Source organism: Panthera tigris, chromosome B3, assembly GCF_018350195.1.
Source record: "Panthera tigris isolate Pti1 chromosome B3, P.tigris_Pti1_mat1.1, whole genome shotgun sequence".
NCBI classification, from domain to species: Eukaryota; Metazoa; Chordata; class Mammalia; order Carnivora; family Felidae; genus Panthera; species Panthera tigris.
This window is the reverse complement of record NC_056665.1, coordinates 104,717,385-104,735,072: the sequence shown is the minus strand read 5'-3', so window position 1 is coordinate 104,735,072 and position 17,688 is coordinate 104,717,385. Positions and strand designations below refer to the sequence as shown.

Here is a 17,688-nt window from a genome sequence, read left to right as displayed (position 1 = left end):
GGACTTCTTAAAGCTGTTTTTAAATGTATTGAAATACTGTTTTGTTTTGTTTTGTTGAGACACAGAAAGCGCCCAAGTGGGTAAGGGGCAGAGGAACAGAGACTCTTAAGCAGGCTCCACGCCCAGCATGGACCCCAAGCAAGGGTCAATCTCACAACCCTGAGATCATGACCTGAGCTAAAATCAAGAGTCAGATGCCACCCAGGTGCACCTGCTCTCTTCATCTTCTTAAAAAACTTTCATGATTAACGTATCTTGCCCAAAGAAACAGACTGTATAAATGAGCCAGCTTCGTGGTTCATGTGTAGAAATAATTAATTTAGCTATAAAACCTAAAATAAAATTTGTAAGCTAAGATGCCTATTACTGGGACCTCTGAGATTTGAAAGGGTAGGAGCTATCAAATGAAGTGCTTACAGGTCCGTTGTATCCTCCTCCTCGTGAATTCTGTCACCTAACAAAAGTTTTATATTAAAGCTATTTTTCCCCATCCCATTTGCTGAATCACGAGGTCTGTTCCGTCACTTGAAAAAACGGATATTTCTCCGTAATGAGACGTTATGAGAATGTTACATTCACCTTAGGCACTAAATTACTTCCAAACAAAACAGACCTCTAGAATTAATGTATATGGTAAGATCAAATGAAATACTTGTCAGTGGTAATAAAAATTTCAACTTACATTTTTGCAACTTCTTTAACGACATCACGGCAGGTCATTTCTTTCATCTATAGAAAATATTAAGTTATGAGTCGGGAGAACTTCCCACTTATATAACTATTTTCAGATTCTTTGCACAAATTTTGTGAGTACCCATGGTTTTGAACTAGAGTCTCAGACATAAAACCAAAATCATAATACACTGAATTTAAGAATACCAGTCTTACTAGGAAATACAGACCTAATATGTGGGACTAACTACAAAAGCAACTGGCATGGGCTCTTAAAAAAATGAGCACTGGGAGAAGGTGAAGACTGAAATGTGAGCCTTAATTATCATGGTTTGAAAAAGTTACAAAATGAAACAGATTACTGAGGTGGTTTGACTACAGACTGAATACCTAATACTATCTTCTGTGTAATAATGTTATTCTACAGAGATGAATGCTGAAGCATTTAGGGATACAGCATCATGATGTCTGTAATTGTTTCAAACAGTTCAGGAAAAAAAAAATGGGTGAAAATAACTTTTCAATCTAGATGGAGAGATCTGTTGCACTATTTATCTTTCCTGTTTACATTTTTTTCATGTTAAATTGGGGGGGAAGTAAATGAAAAGAATGCCTATTTCTTTATACTTCTGCCCTTATAGGTTATAATTAGTGAATTGTATCATAATAATAACTACAAACTTAAGTAAACATGGAAAAGCACATTTTAAGTGACAATTATATTCTTATATATGTTCATGAAATTTTTATTTTATGCCATAATATTCTTAGTAAATAACATCAGCAGAAGAACAAGCCAGAGCAATGATGTAGATCATGGGTTGGCAAACTCCTTTATAGAAATAAAGAGCCAAATAAGTAAATATTTTAGACTTTATGGTACATAGGGTCTTTGGTCTATGTTCCAACTCTTAAACTCTACTATTGTACTGTGAAAAGCAGCCAGTGACTAAACATGACTGTGTCCCAATAAAACTTTAGAAAGCAGACAGTGTGCCATAGTTTACTGACCTCTGATTTTAGAGTGTGTTTTTGTCATTAAGTAGACACATGTTCCTCAAAGTGATATTCATTCTTAGCTCAGATTTGTTTATTACAATTTGACCTCAGAAAGACAGCATAGATGACCACTCTGAATAGTGTATTTTCAAATTTCCACATAACATTCAGGAGAGATGAAAGCAAGGGGGAAAAGAGAAGGTAGGAACTTAGCACCACACCAGGAGGGGTGTGAAAGGACGTGGTCTAAGAATCATGAGGTCTGTTCATAATCAACATATACTGTGACTCTAGCCAGTGTGTTTCACATAGAATTGAGCTAACCTAAAATGACCTCTGAGGTCTTTTTGTCAATTTTACTAAAATACCAAATATAAATTAGGCTTTTGTAGGCCTAGAATTTGGCATAAAATTCTAAGCACTCAAAAAATGTTTTCTAGAACCTGACCTGAAGTTGAATGGTTGAGCAAGTTTCCAGTTCAGAATATTAAATATGTATGAAATTTTTTTTGTCATTTACCACAATACTGATAAAATCCTGTCTTTAATGGAAGTTTCTGATAAATAATAAAGAGTGGATACTGTTTCAATGTTAAGTTGAACAGTTTGACTAAAAGGAAAACCAGGACATTAAAATTTTTTTTTTACACTAATAAAATTTATGGCTCTTGGGGGAACAGAAAAGTGGGCAGTTTTAACAGGATGGGGTTTAATGCCTTATCTAACTAGGAACAAAGGAAAGAGAAGCACCAGAACACAGACTCTAAAGACTTTCAAAGTTCTCAACCTAAGGGCCACAGAGTTCCATGAATGGACCTCAAGGATTATGAAATTATATGAAAATTTCCATGTGTATTTTTCTGGATTAAGGGGTTTATCATTAGCCATCAAAATTATAAAGGGCTCCATGACACAACTCTGTAATTATCATACATATCTACAGCACATATATCTATACTCTATATATATCGTATCTGTGTCATACCTTATCTCTATACATACAGATATGACCAGCTTTCTTATTCAGCCTATTACGTTCAGAAAGCCCTGCTCAAAACAGGAAACCACACTCTATGTAATCTTAAACAGTTTCATTTGTTGTGATAAAACTTCACTACATGAGGATAATGTCATAGGAAAATTCAAGCATTAAGTATGTATTACCTGAAGCTTTTCTATTTCCGTCTTTGCAGCTTGCCTGGCTTTGCCAATGGCACAACCCCAATAACCCTATTTAAAAAGAACACACACCAAAATATACATATATAGTTTAATTAAATTGCTATACTATTCTAAAATCATTAGTAACTACAACTGTTCCTATTTAAAGGTTAAGAAAGAATGTTAAATGATTTTCAAAAGTAAATATGGAGAAATACAAACACATTCTAATGAACACCAAGCTGGAAAAAAAATGTAATTCTAGAATTATCTGGATTATTTGTATTAGAGGCATATACAAAGAAAAACACACACTTCATGAACTCGAGACGTTTTTCAGAGTAGGAATGGAAGAATTCTTAGTATTATGACAAAAAGTTGAAATAATTACAGAGTTCAGTATTCTAAACTTTCAATTTTTATTGAAATTTTTTAAAGGATTCCCATTTATACTTGTGTATCATGACAAAATACAGGTTTTATTTTTATAATTTTTTTTTTTAACATTTATTTATTTTTGAGACAAAGATAGCATGAGCGGGGTAGGGGCAAAGAGAGAGAGGGAAACACAGAATCTGAAGCAGGCTCCAGGCTCTGAGCTGTCAGCACAGAGCCCAATGCGGGGCTCGAATCTACGAACCATGAGATCATGACCTGAGCCAAAGTCAGACGCTTAACTGAGCCACCCAGGCACCTATAGTCTTTTTTTTTTTTAATTTTTAAAAATCATAAATACCTCAGAAGAGAGATAAAGTAATTAAAGATGCAAGAAATGACATTTAATTTTTTTTTTTTTTTTTTTTTTTTAAAGTTTATTTAGGGGCACCTGGGTGGCTCAGTCAGGTAAGCATCAGACTTCAGCTCAGGTCATGACCTTGCAGTTTGTGGGTTTAAGCCCCGCATCAGGCTGGGCTCACTGCTGTTCAGCGCGGAGCCCACATCGGATCCTCTGTCCCCTTTCTCTCTGTCCCTGCCCAGCTGACATGTGCTCTCTCCCAAAAAAAAAAAAAAAAAAAAGTTAAAATTTGTATTTACTTTTGAGAGAGAGTACAAGTAGGGAAGGGGCAGAGAGAGAGAGGGAAGCCCAAAGTAGGCTCCACACCACCAAAGCTCACTAACAGTAAGATCATGAGCTGAAATCAAGAGTTGGACACTTAACTGCACCAGACTCCCCTAAAATCCTTTTTTTTAAGGGAAGGTATTAGTATTGGTTTTAAGACTTGCTAGTATTTGTCACAATAAAGGAAAATACCACATATTCAGATTTTTAGGTTCACTATTTAGTTTCTATGAACAGCATATTGAAAGCCATAAATCAGGGCACTTAAGTGGCTTGGTCAGCTAAGCCTCTGACTTCAACTCAGGTCATGATCTCATGGTTTGTGAGTTTGAGCCCCATGTCAGGCTCTGTGCTGACAGCTCAGAGCCTAGAGCCTGCTTCAGATTCCATGTCTCCCTCTCTGCTCCTCTCCTACACACACACACACACACACACACACACACACACACACTTGCTCTCTCAAAAATAAACATTAAAAAAAAATTTTTTTAAGCCATAAATCCTTCCTTTGCCTCATATCCACAGGTTGTTATTAATGATAAACAAATGGTTACTTTCCATGAATTTTAAAAGAAACTTCATGTAATCCAACTATATGACTTACATGCTAATGAGATACCATTAAACTAGAAATAGAAATTCATCATTCAAAATTACTCACATATGAAACTCCTGATGGGTCAATCATGTAGAGCTGTGCACCATCATTCACACTGTAAGACCCTAACATGAAACTGCATGAAAGTAAGTTAGGTTTAAACCATAGTTCTTACAATACCATAAAAATACAATAAAAACAATTATACTTTCTAAGATAAACTACTAATATACATATAAGTCCTAATAAACACTTTGATGAGGTAGTTTCAATAAAAACTAGTATATACTTGAAATTGTTCAAAATTTGTGTGGCTTTGGTTAGTATTAAACTTACTGATGAAACTGATCTGAGAAGACAGCAGTGTAGGCAAAGAAGTAATGACAGGTGAAAACTAAGGAGAAGACCCAATAAGTAAAGGAATAAACATGAAAAAGCCAAGATAACAAAACTAATGGGAATACATTCAGTCTGCCTCAAACTCCTGTTCCATCCTTTATTCTTTCTTGGTTATTTCCCCAATATTCCTCCAGTTATTTTTCTACAATAATCCAGACTGATTTAATCTGTTTTTATATGTGACAAAATCAGGCCATTAAATAATCATGATATTAGTGATTTTCTGAAATTGTGATTTAGTTTGCCTTAAAAGGAGAAAAGAAACCAGCCTCATCTTAAGTATCACTTCCTATACAGACTACTATGACAGCCAGCTGTCCAATTCCCACCCCTACAATCATTTCCTTCCATCTTCCGTGAGACTTATCTCTCAGAATATAGAACTGATTATCATAACCCTTCAACGTTTCCTTGTAGGGAACATAGACTTCTGTATGATCTTGCCCGTTCCTACATCTTCAGTATCCTTCCACATACCAAGTATACTTGACTACCTCTACATTACCTGAAATGCCCATGTAATTTCATACTAGTCCCTTTGAATGAAATATTCTTAACCATTCCACCTATATTTCACATTCTTTTCCTTGCCATCTCTTCATGAAAGTGTCCTTTCCCTAACTGATGCCCCACTATAGTCAGTGCATTTCTTCATCATATCACCTATAAAATTGTATCAATGATAACTTACTCATCTTTGTGTCCTACCCCCTCCTACATCTACGACTGACTCATAGTATATGCTCAATAAATATTTGCTGAAAAGTTCTCTCCGCTATTTTTACTTGCTTAAAAATAGAGAAACGAATTCAGAGTGCTGTTCAAAGGTTTAATAAAAGTTGAAAGGTATTGAAAGCAAAGGGTTTCAATGTAATTTAAGTGAGAACCTGAAGAACAACTAATATTAAAAATGTCCACAGGCCTATCTTATGGCTAGAATAAAGCTCAGGTTTTCTCTAACATCTGTCCTCAGTAATTTAAATATGACTGATTATAAGCAACTCAAAGGTAGGACTACAGCTAATAAACTTTCTTTCTACAACATTTTAACAGTGGAAGCAGTCGGATGTTAGTAAATGTTTTACCATGATCAAACAGAAATGTTTATTTTTTTTAAGTTATAAACTAAACAAGTCTTTTTAGGAAAATCTAGAGTCATGACAGGTCTCTGAGCCCTATTTAAATATTTACATGTATTCCAAATCTCAATACAATTGAATCTCAGCTTTCCTCTCAGAATAAAAACACCAGCAGTTCATCTTAACCGAAATAAAAAATTGTGACTGAGAACTGTGAAAGGCAATTTTGTATGGACTCACTCTCGATTGCTAAAAAAAACTCCCAATTAAGAGCATTGAACCTAACCGCTTAAAGTATATCAGATGGAAGTTAATAAGAAAACTGAAGTGTTAGTTTAGTTGGCTACCCTAATAATGACAACAGAGGATGTAGTTAAAATCAGTTTGTTGCTTCCTGAGAATGTTGGGGTCTAACACCAGAGAATTTTTTTTAATTTTACTGAGAAATAATTAACATGCAGCACTATACAGCGTATAGCATGATGGTTTGATTTACACATATTGTGAGATGATTACGACAGGTTTAGGAACATCCATCATCTCAAAAAGATACAATGAAGAGAAAAAAATTTTCTCCTTGTGATGAAAATTCTTAGAATGTACTCTCAACAACCTTGCCATATATCACATAGTAGTGTTAACTCCAGTCATCATAATGTACACTACATCCCTAGCATTTATCTATCTTAGAGCCTTTTACCTTTTGACCACATTTCTCCAGAGAATTTATTATAATCAGATTAAAGTTCTTACTATCAGTTCTGTGTTTTCTCGTCACTTCAAATTTGTAGTCTTTTTCACAATTCAAAGTTTTTATTTTGATGTACAGTTTTATTTGATCACTGTCCTAATACTTCTTGGTCATAGCTCATTTTTAAGGGTATAAAAAAAAAGGCTAAGATACCAGGGCAAACAGATACCTATAGTCCAGATCTGACTATGTCACAAAATTTCATACCTGCAGCCAAAAGGTCTAACAGCACTGTAGAGTGTATATGCATGTACATACATGGCCACTCTGTCTGCAAGATGCTATAAGGGAGAAAAACAGAAGAGCTTATCAGTAAATTTCTATTACTGTTCAAAAGGTTCCTCAACATATTAGCAACTTAACTTTTTTTTTATGTTTATTATTTGAGAGAGAGAGAGAGAGAGAAAGACAGACAGACAGAACAAGCAGGGGAGGGGCAGAGAGACAGGGACACACAGAATCAGAAGCTGGCTCCAGGCTCTGAGCTGGCAGCACAGAGCCCAACGCGGGGCTCGAACCCACAGACTGAGAGATCACGACCTGAGCCGAAGTCGGCTGCTTAACCGACTGAGCCACCCAGGCATCCCTCAACTTACTTTTAAAGGAATGTTATAGCCAAAATTAGATCTGAAGTTGGAAGCTTCTTCTCTTGCAATGTCTGCTAAAGATCGCGCATCTGCCAGCAAACCTGCTACTGCCTGAAAGAAAGTAGGTACCAATTTAGTAAATAAATACCTTCCTATCACAAACCAAGGAAAGTGTGTAATTACTGTAGGCTTACTTAATATTTTAACAAGCATCACCATTAGAAACCATTTGGCTTAAAGGTCTTTATAAGGCACTCTGGCATTTTGATGGGATGGGATGAAAAAAGAAGTATGGAATTATAGTTCAAAAATCTACCAAGTGTGACTTCATTGTTTTGTTCAATGACATTCACAAGCAGTATTTCTGTAATTAATCCTCCATGTCTCCCAATTTACCAGTTCACTCTAAATAAGCAACAAGAATAAAACTATTGATCTTGATCAGGACTGATCTCTATTTAAAGCAGTTCTATGTCAAGTTACTAAAAGTTTGGGTCTAAAAGCCCAACCTCAAATCTTTTTCAGCTTATTGACTAATATATTGCAAGGACAAACCAAAACATGACAAACCACACATCTTCCAAGACTGGTTAACTGCAGTTACCAAACCATGTGCTGAGTGAGATATGCTGGGGGCACTATAGTGAACCCAGTTGTGCAACGTTTGGAATTTGGGGGGGATACAGATGTTGAAGTAGCTCAGTTTCAACATTAGATCATTCATACTCCTTTTTTTTTTTTTTTAAATGTTTATTTTTGAGAGAGAGAAACAGAGTGCAAGTTGGGGAGGGGCAGAGAGAGAGGGAGACACAGGATCTGAAGCAGGCTCCAGGCTCTGAGCTGTCAGCACAGAGTCCGACATGGGACTCGAACTCTTGAACCATGAGACGAGATCATGACCTGAGCTGAAGTCGGACACTTAACCGGTTGACTGAGCCACCCAGGCGCTCTGAGATCATTCATATTCCTTTCAATGCCATCATACTGTTGAGCACCTGGGTTGTTGTGATAAAAAATAAGTATCATACAAAAATCCATTTGGAACAGGAAACGGAGGGGTGAGGGGAGTGCAGTTTAAACTTAAAAGTTTAAAAAGTTGTGCAGTGCATGTTAGTCATTGTTATTCTTTAAAAATAAAAATATTTTTCTAAAAAAAATATTTTTAATTGTATGTGTATTTTTTCTTTTACGGTTATTAAATTTTGGGGACATAAACACTAAGTTGTTTGTAACTAAATGCATAATCAGAACCACTGGGTGGTTCTTTTGGTGTAGGTAAACCGACAAAAAAAATTACTGAAACTCTTAGTACTAGGAACCAAGAAGTCCAGGAATTGCCAGCTTATTTACAGAATTTAAAAGTAAGTGATATCAAAATAATAGCCACTTTTCTACTGCTACCTACTAATAGTAGTAATGATGAAAATTCCTAAAACATAGCACTCATTTCATGCTAAGCATTTTACTTAATTTTAACATTGTAACAACTGTTAGGAGGTAAGTATTACTACTGCCCTACTTTTGCAGGTGAGGAAACTGTTTAGAAGAATTTCCCCAAGGTTACTCAGCCAGTAAGTTTCACCATTTAAAGAGTCTTCTGTTGCTTTGGAGAAAGCCTACTGTGAAGTCCAATAATTCTTAAACCACTGAAGATAACTGCGGAGATGAAACATTAATCCTTTATTGTCTCCAACCCTCTTCAACATGTAATGTTTTGCCAATTTCCAGCTATAAGGAATGCCATCAGTTTCCTGGCTTTAAATTAACAAATGAGACAAATTTTAAAGTTCTAGGGCAACGTTTTCCCATCACTACCTTTAAGCACACACAACTTTTTTCAAAACGCACCTACCTAAATTTTTCTTCTACTAAAAAGAATGTATAATTCACTAGTTTCTTCCTATCAGCTAGGTTACAATCTGGGAAGTTACATCAAAACATACCAGTTTCATATTGTATATCAACTATACCCAAATTTTAAGAATAAATAAATATAGAGGTCCAAATGGCAGAAGAAAAACCATTACCAGTTTCGCTGGCATAATACATTTGGGAGAAAAAACATGTTCAGAAAAAATCATTGAAGAAGCAAAAAAATCTATAGCTTTATAGTTTACCAGCTACATTTTACACCTTCATTGGTGATCTACGCTGCCAAGATCTCTTTTCTACACATACTTCCCACCCTTTTTGTGTTTGTAACACCTATCATTTAGAAATACCAAAGGTAACCGCAGTATGAGTGGGTCCTATAGGATCTCACCCTGCAGAATGGACTCTGGAGTAACATGTAGGCCAGGCAGACCCAAGTTTGAATCCCAGATTACTTCTTTACCAGCTGTGTTTTCTTATCTATAAAAATGGGGGGGCGCCTGGGTGGCTCAGTCGGTTAAGCGTCCGACTTCAGCTCAGGTCACGATCTCGCGGTCCGCGAGTTCAAACCCCGCGTCGGGCTCTGGGCTGATGGCTCAGAGCCTGGAGACTGCTTCCGATTCTGTGTTTCCCTCTCTCTCTGCCCCTCCCCCGTTCATGCTGTGTCTCTCTCTGTCTCAAAAATAAATAAACGTTAAAAAAAAAAAAAATTTTTTTAAATAAAAATGGGATTAATATTACTTTCACTGGGATATCAGACACAGGAAATTTATGTAAAGAGGTTCTAGCACAGTATCTGGCACACACATGTTCTCTTTTCTTCCTTGCCTTTTCAGTAACCAAGGTTAGAATCAGTCCTTTGCTTTTTTTGCTTTTACAGTCTGACATCTACATAGAATGACTTCAGTATATACCAGTAATGTATTTATGGCTTTACTTGCAATTATGCAGAGCAGTAACTAAATATAGCTGCAAGAAATAAAACAGTGTTTATTCCTTTCATTAAACATCATTTCTTGGTGCTCCATTTTACTACAATACAAAGAGATACAAAAAGCTAAAAATTCTATGCCTCTCAAGCTTATACTTTCATTGGTGATCTACACTGCCAAGATCGCCTTTCTACACATACTTTCCACCTTTCTCCCCTCATTTTCTTAAAGCAATTTTTGAAATATATCTCCAATCAGGTTACAAGAACACTATTCTTTTGGACAGTGAACTATTCACAAGCCAGTATCAGTAATCACTCTGTGATTACTTCGGTGGCTGCTCTCTGATTGGTTTCTGCCTCAGTTCTGACGTAATAAATGAGTTCTTATAATCACAGTTTAACATATTACGGTTACTTCACAAGAAAGAAATTGGACAAGGCAAAAAGGAACATTTTAAAATGTGACCTACCATTCCAACATGCCGATCAACATTAAAAAGTCGTTTGTTGGAACCTTCTTCATAAAGTTTAGAAAGGACTAACTTTTCTACCCCAAAGACAACGCCATCTTTACATCTGATTCCAATAGCTGTACTGGAACAAGTAGAAAAAAATCAATTTTTTTAACTGAAAATAAAAGGAACTTCATAAACTTTAAGCTTAAAAAAAAAACATAAAAATAGGTAACATTTTTTAAAGCATGCTAAATTTAAATTTAAAACAAATACATTTGAAAACGAGAAAGAGGACAACCTGAAGTGTGATAAATTAGGTCCATGTAAATGTACATCATGAGATGACCAAAAAAATCTAGCATATCATGACATAAAAAGATATTAATACTTGTGAGAAAAGATGCCAACAAAATAGTACAAAATGGCAGTGTCTGACATATGATAATACACTATAATAAATGTTGACTTAGCTCATGTCCATTAAAAATGGTACATAAAAATGCATAGAAAAGACAGGTTATATACAAACCAAAAAGTAAACAGTGACTAATCTAAGTGGAAAAATTAGAGCTTTCTTTTCTTTTGCTCATTTGCTTCTTTTGCAACAACCAGTGCTTATAAAACTATATCAAACAATATACATTTTAGACAACTGCTGAAAACAAAATGGATCTTAATCTCTTAAGTAAAATGTGGAGAAATTATATGCTACCACTTCGAGATGAAAATATATCATTAACTCTGTTCTTCTAGTTCTTTTTTAATTTTTTTTTTTAACACTTACTCATTTTTGAGAGACAGAGACAGAGCGGTAGAGGGGCAAAGAGAGAGGGAGACACAGAATCCAAAGAAGACTCCAGGCTCTGAGCTGTCAGCACAGAGTCTGATGCGGGGCTCGAACTCACTGACCGCGAGATCATGACCTGAACTGAAGTTGACACCTAATCGACTGAGCCACCCAAGTGCCCCTTTTTTAAAAATTTTTTTCATGTTTGTTTATTTTTGAGAGTGAGAAAGAGAGAGAGAGAGGAAGAGGGAGGGGCAGAGAGAGAGGGAGACATAACGTGAAGCAGGTCACAAATGGCAAGTTCGTGAGCTGAGCAGAAGCTGGACGTTTAACCAACTGAGCCACACTGGCACCCCTTCTAATCCTTTTAATAAAAAGGGAATTCTGATGAAAAAAAAACAGATAAATGAACAGAGCCACACACAAATTACACAAAAAATTTCAGACACTCCTTCTCTCACATATCAGGTATCTTCAATGGTTCCCCTTTTGAGTTTAAACTCCTTGGTCCAGCTTTCAATCCTGAGAATCTACAAAGCCCATCTAGCTTATTAAATTTCCTATTATAAATCCCACACACTACTGAATTCAACTTCACTATCTTCCCTCAAACACCTTATGTTCATTTTTGCTTTTATGTGGTACTAGCAAAAAGTATTTACATGTGGACTTTACTAAAATTCTGCAAACAGGGGCACGTGGGTGGCTCAGTAGGTTAAGTATCCAACTCTTGATTTTGGCTCATGAGATAGAGCCCTGCATCTGGCTCTGCTGACAGCGGCAGCCCTGCTTGGGATTTTCTCTCTCCCTCTCTCTCCCTGCCCCTCCCCTGCTCTCTCTCAAAATAAATACACTTAAAAAAAAATAAGAGTAAAATAAAATTCTGGAAACACTTCCCTACTCCACCTCTAATCCAAAAGATTTCATTATATAAATGAAAAAATTTGGCTCAAACACCAACACTATTTGTTTACCAGGCAAAAAAAAAGTCCTTCAAGAGGACTTTTTAAGAGAATGAGACATTATTAAATAAATTATTTTTAAAAAGTCTTTTAATTCATCCCAAAGCTGCTTTAGATTCCAAGATACAATGATCATGTAAGTATAACTGACTGCAAAATCTCTTCAATAAAGGACTCATAAAATGTGTCAACAAGCTAATAGTTCAACCAAGATATTACAATGGTACCAAGGAATCATTTTGGCACATTAAACCAAACAATAAAAGACAGAGTGAAGGAAATGAGTCCAACAAGAAGATATCTTAGTGAGTCCCACACCTTTTGGGGTGTGGCAGCAGAAAAGAATTAAAAAAAAAAAAAAATCCTGCTGGATGTGACGAACTGCATAGGACACTTCAAACACAAGGAAATAAAAGATAGAATGACAGGGGCGCCTGGGTGGCTCAGCTGATTACACATCTGATTCTTGATTTCAGCTCAGATCATAATTTCACAATTCATAGCCCCATGTCGAGCTCAGCATAGAGCCTGCTTGAGATTCTTCCTCTCCCTCTTCCGTTCTCCCACTTGCACTCTCTCTCTCAAAATTTAAAAAAAGATAAAATGACAAAGTAACAAACCTAACAGCCAAGCAAACAATGCTATAAATCAAGAATTTTAAAAAGGAAAATGGGCTGGCAAAGATGATAAAGGAATTTGGTTATATACACTACATGTGAGACATGGTGGAATGTCTAAGTGGATAACCTTGGAACCAACGGGAAATATAGGACTGAGGCTCATGGAAAGATCTGACCTAAAAAGAGACCCGGAAATGACCAGTAAGTTGAGATTATTTTAGGGCACCTATTATTTTGTACCAAAGTAACATAAAAAGCCTAATTACCAAAAATATGGAAAAGCAGATACTTGATACCTGATTAAAACATGCTAAATTTCAAGTAAAACAATGTTTCTTACCTACTATTTTCCACAGCTTTCATAGCATATTCAACTTGAAAAACTCTTCCATCAGGAGAGAATGTAGAGGCTGACAGGTCATACTGGGAAGAAAAAGGTAACAATAAGCTTAAATTATGCATCTTTCGCAATAATAACCTTATCATCTTTATTTCTAAATGGCTTACACGTCAGAAAGATGAGGGGAAGGAAGGAGTGTTAAATCTCAAAGATTTTGCTTTGAAGAGGAAAAGGCAGCATGTCAGAGCGGCAAAAGCAACTAAGAGAAAAGCTAGTTTAGATTTCTGCTAACTGAAAAGCAACAGATACAAGTCCAAGGTAAAGTCAGATGTTTTCCACACTGAACAAAGTTCATTTTTGTACAAAATGGACATGCTCTGGGCTCCAGATCACCACAATAAAGTGAGTAAAATAAACTTTTTGGATTCCCAGTGTATATTAAAGTTATGTTTATACTATACTGTAGTCTACTCAGTGTGCAGGAGCATTATGTCTGAGCTGTGAGTTGTAGTCACTGATCACAGATCACCATAACAAACTCAGGAGTAATGAAAAGGTTTGAAATATTGCAAGAATTACCAAAATGTGACACAGAGACATGAGGTGAACAAATGCTGTTGGAAAAATGGCAGCAACAGACTTGCTCAAAACACAAAATGGCACCAACAGACCTGTTCAAAACACAGTTGCTACAAACCTTCAACTTGTTAAAAAGAAAAAAAAATGCAATCTGTGAAGTGTGTGCCTGTACTATGGTATGGTAGAATCAGAACTGTTGTCAGAACAGGTTAATTCATTGCTGTGGCACTAACAAACTGAAAGACCTTAGGGAAAAAAATACAGCATTTAAACATTTAATAAACATCTATTATATATAGTCACTATAAGAAATTACAAAGAATTGGGGCACCTGGGTGGCTCAGTCAGTTGTATGTCTGACTTTGGCTCAGGTCTTATCTTTCTGTCCGTGAGTTCAAGCCCCACATCGGGCTCACTACTGTCAGCACAGAGCCCACTTCAGATATTTTGTCTCCTTCTCTCTCTGCCCCTCCCCTGCTCATATTCTCTCTCTCAAAAATAAATTACACATTTAAAAAGAAAAAAAAGCAATTACAAAGAATACTCACTTTTTTTAAATGTTTATTTATTTTGAGAGAGAGAACGAGCAGTGGAGGGGCAGAGAGAGGGGGAGAGAATCCCAAGCAGGCTCCAAGGAGTCAGCACAAAGCCCCATGAGGGGCTCGAACTCACGAACTGTGACATCATGACCTGACCTGAAATCAAGAGTCGGAGCTTAAACTACTGAGCCACCCAGCAGGCGCCCCTACTCATTCTTTTTTTTTTTTTTTTTTTTTTTTGAGAAAGAGAGAGAGAGTATATGTGTGTGTGGGAGAGGGGCAGAGGGGGAGAAAGAGAGAATTTTAAGCAGACTCCACGCTCAGCACAGAGCCTGATGCAGGGCTTAAACCCACGACCCTGGGATCATGACCCGAGCTGAAATCAAGAGTTGAGGGCTTGGGGCGCCTGGGTGGCTCAGTCGGTTAAGTGTCCGACTTCGGCTCAGGTCATGATCTCACGGTCCGTGAGTTCGAGCCCCGCGTCAGGCTCTGGGCTGATGGCCCAGAGCCTGGAGCCTGCTTCCCATTCTGTGTCTCCCTCTCTCTCTGCCCCTCCCCCGTTCATGCTCTGTCTCTCTCTGTCTCAAAAATAAATGTTAAAAAAAATTAAAAAAAAAAAAAAAAAAGAGTTGAGGGCTCAATCTACTAAGCCACCCAGGAGCCCCAAAGGATACTCATTCTTGAAGTCTTTCATTTACAAATGAGACCACACACAAATCTATGTGCTGGAAATACAGCAGTAAACTAGAAAAAGGATTATGATGAAAATAAGACAGGGTGAAGAGACAATCTGAGAGCTTAGTACAGACTACCTGATCAGGGAAGGCCTTGCTAGAACATATGTATATTTAGCTATTTAGGCACAGCCAGACCTAAATGACAAATAACTAGCCATTTAGGATATGGAGGAGTCATTGTGGCCTTTGGCATAAAAATCTTAGGGTAGAAATAAGGGTAGCACAATGTGGGAAAAGAAATAGGCCACTGCGTCTTGAGCACTAAGTGGTGGAGAGAATAATAAATCATATCAGAGGCATGTAAAAGCCAAACTATTTTGAGTCTCCTAAGGCTGATGTACGAAGTTTTTATCTTACTCTAAATGCAACAGGAAGTCACTGGAGTTGAAGCGGGGTGGAAGGAGTGATACGGTCTCATTTTTTTAAAACTTCATCTGGAACATGAACTATAGAGAGAAGAAGGATGGAAGCAGAGATCAAGTATTCCAAAGGTGGTGGCTTAGACTAAGGGAAAAGAGATGAAAGACTATATTTGTGAGGGCAAAGTAAAAAAAAAAAAAAAACAAACAAAACCACCTTGCTAATGGATTGGCTCTAGGAGAAAAATTAAACTTGACAGGTGCCTGGGTGGCTCAGTAGTCGAAGTGTCCGACTGGATTTCAGCTCAGGTCATGATCTTGAAGGTAGTGAGATCGAGCCCCACCTCAGGCTCTGTGTCATCAGCTTCTCTCTCTCTCAAAAATAAATAAACACTTAAAAAAATAATAAAAATAAATTAACTTGAATCATAGACTTTTTTCACTTGACAACTAGATTGGACCATTCACTGAGCTGAAGATTGTAGGAGATGCAAAATGTAGGGGAGAGGGAAACCCAGAGCTCTACTTTGGACATGTAGTTTGAAATGCTTATTAAACAATCAAGTGGAGGGACGCCTGGATGGCTCGGTCAGTTAGGTGTCTTGACTTCGGCTCAGGTCATGATCTCACAGCTCGTGAGTTCGAGCCCCGCGTGGGGCTCTGTGCTGACAGCTCAAAGCCTGGAGCCTGCTTCTCATTCTGTATCTCCCTCTCTCTCTGCCCCTCCCCCACTTGTGTTCTGTCTCTCTCAAAAATGAATAAATGTAAAAAAAAAAAATTAAAAACAATCAAGCGGAGACAAATGTCAAGTAGGTCTTCATACCTGGAGTTCTTGGAAAAAGCAAAGACCAAAGTGGTCTTCACTTCAACAGTGGTGCTTCCTGATCAATTTCCTGATCTCTTAAACCAAGATCCTTAACTCTACTATCGTAATACCAAAATATCTCACATGTTTATATTTACCAAGTATTTTTTAAAGGGCTTTCAGAACAAAACACTACTAATTGAAGGCAATAGTAATGTAGTGGCGAAGTCAGTTTGCTACACCATGCATAACTGAGCATCTACTAATCTAAAACCGTTGTCATAACTTTAGTATCTCATAACTGAATGGATTAAATCATTCCAATTATCAAACTAGGAAAACCCAGTACCTGGGCTTAATGCTGAGTATCAAAATCTTGGAAACACTGGGAAGTGATGAACTTAGACACCCATTAGTCTATGCCTGTAGTGCACACAACGAATAAATACTTCTAAATAAAAACTAGATTATCTATACGGAGAAATACATAAAAGGAATAAGCAAAAGGCTGCATATGTGCGGTACTTTTAACACAGGAAAGTAGTAAACTGACCAAGTTAACAAGTCCAACTCCAAAATCCTCAAGTCTGTTAACAGAAGCGGTTAAGTCCCTAGCTAATAATTTAAATGTTTACCGTACCGATACCTCAAAGTGACGTTAAGTAATTCGTACAGGAAAAGCTGGGACAAAGGGAAAACTTTTGTAAAGCGTTCTTCAGATTTCACTTTTGAGACAATGTTTCTATCAACTCTGCCCCGACAGGGGTTCCAGGGACTCCTGCAAAGCGGACGGTCAGTACACTCGAAGGCAACATGGGGAAGGCCCAGTGAGTCAGCAGCACCCTGGGAACTGCAAAGGCGGTCCATGGAAAGCTGCGTCCAGACCTTGGAATCTAAAGCCGCCTTGCCTCGGCGGTTCTCATGAAGCTGTCTCCCAAACGCTTCACACCCTATTACAGGCTCCACGAGTTTCCACTTTCGGTTTCCCTAAGCGGCCAAAGAAAGTGACTCAGCAATCCAAAGCGGCTCCCAATCACACTGCTGCGCCGCCCAGCCCGCCACACCTGAGCTGAAGAGCTTCAGGTCACGGTCACCCTAAATGAGGGGCCTACAAATTAGCAGGAAAGAATGCTGGGCACCAGACAAGTGGAAGCGGCCCACCTGGCCGAAGGCAGTCCCGGCGCACGCCGAGGCGGCGCACCCCAAGCGGTGTGTCCAAGTTCCCTTCAACGCTAATCTGTTGGCTACTCCATTAGGCCAAGAGGCTATAAACTCACCCCAGTGCCGATTGAGCTCATCGTGCAGAAACCTCCGGGACGCGGAGGGCTTCAAGGCCTAAAACGCTCCCCCAATACCGCAGCCCGCAGACTAGTAACAGGCTCTCTCATTGGCT

General features: G+C 37.7%; 1 protein-coding gene across 2 annotated transcripts in view; it reads right to left on the bottom strand.

Moving 5' to 3' along the window:
* PSMA3 (proteasome 20S subunit alpha 3) overlaps positions 1–17,688 on the bottom strand; it is a 20,357-nt gene extending 2,669 nt beyond the window's left edge. Inside the window, exons 1-8 of one of the 2 annotated variants that reach the window (XM_007095240.3) lie at positions 17,573–17,688; positions 13,277–13,359; positions 10,583–10,706; positions 7,316–7,417; positions 6,927–7,000; positions 4,554–4,626; positions 2,836–2,901; positions 683–729 (exon numbers count right to left, since the gene is read on the bottom strand). In XM_007095240.3, the coding sequence (XP_007095302.1) occupies positions 683–729; positions 2,836–2,901; positions 4,554–4,626; positions 6,927–7,000; positions 7,316–7,417; positions 10,583–10,706; positions 13,277–13,359; positions 17,573–17,593 (590 nt within the window). In that variant the 5' untranslated portion in view covers positions 17,594–17,688. Of the gene's footprint in view, positions 1–682; positions 730–2,835; positions 2,902–4,553; positions 4,627–6,926; positions 7,001–7,315; positions 7,418–10,582; positions 10,707–13,276; positions 13,360–15,707; positions 15,793–17,572 lie in introns of those variants that run through there. The other variant, XM_042989798.1, reaches the window with a different exon arrangement.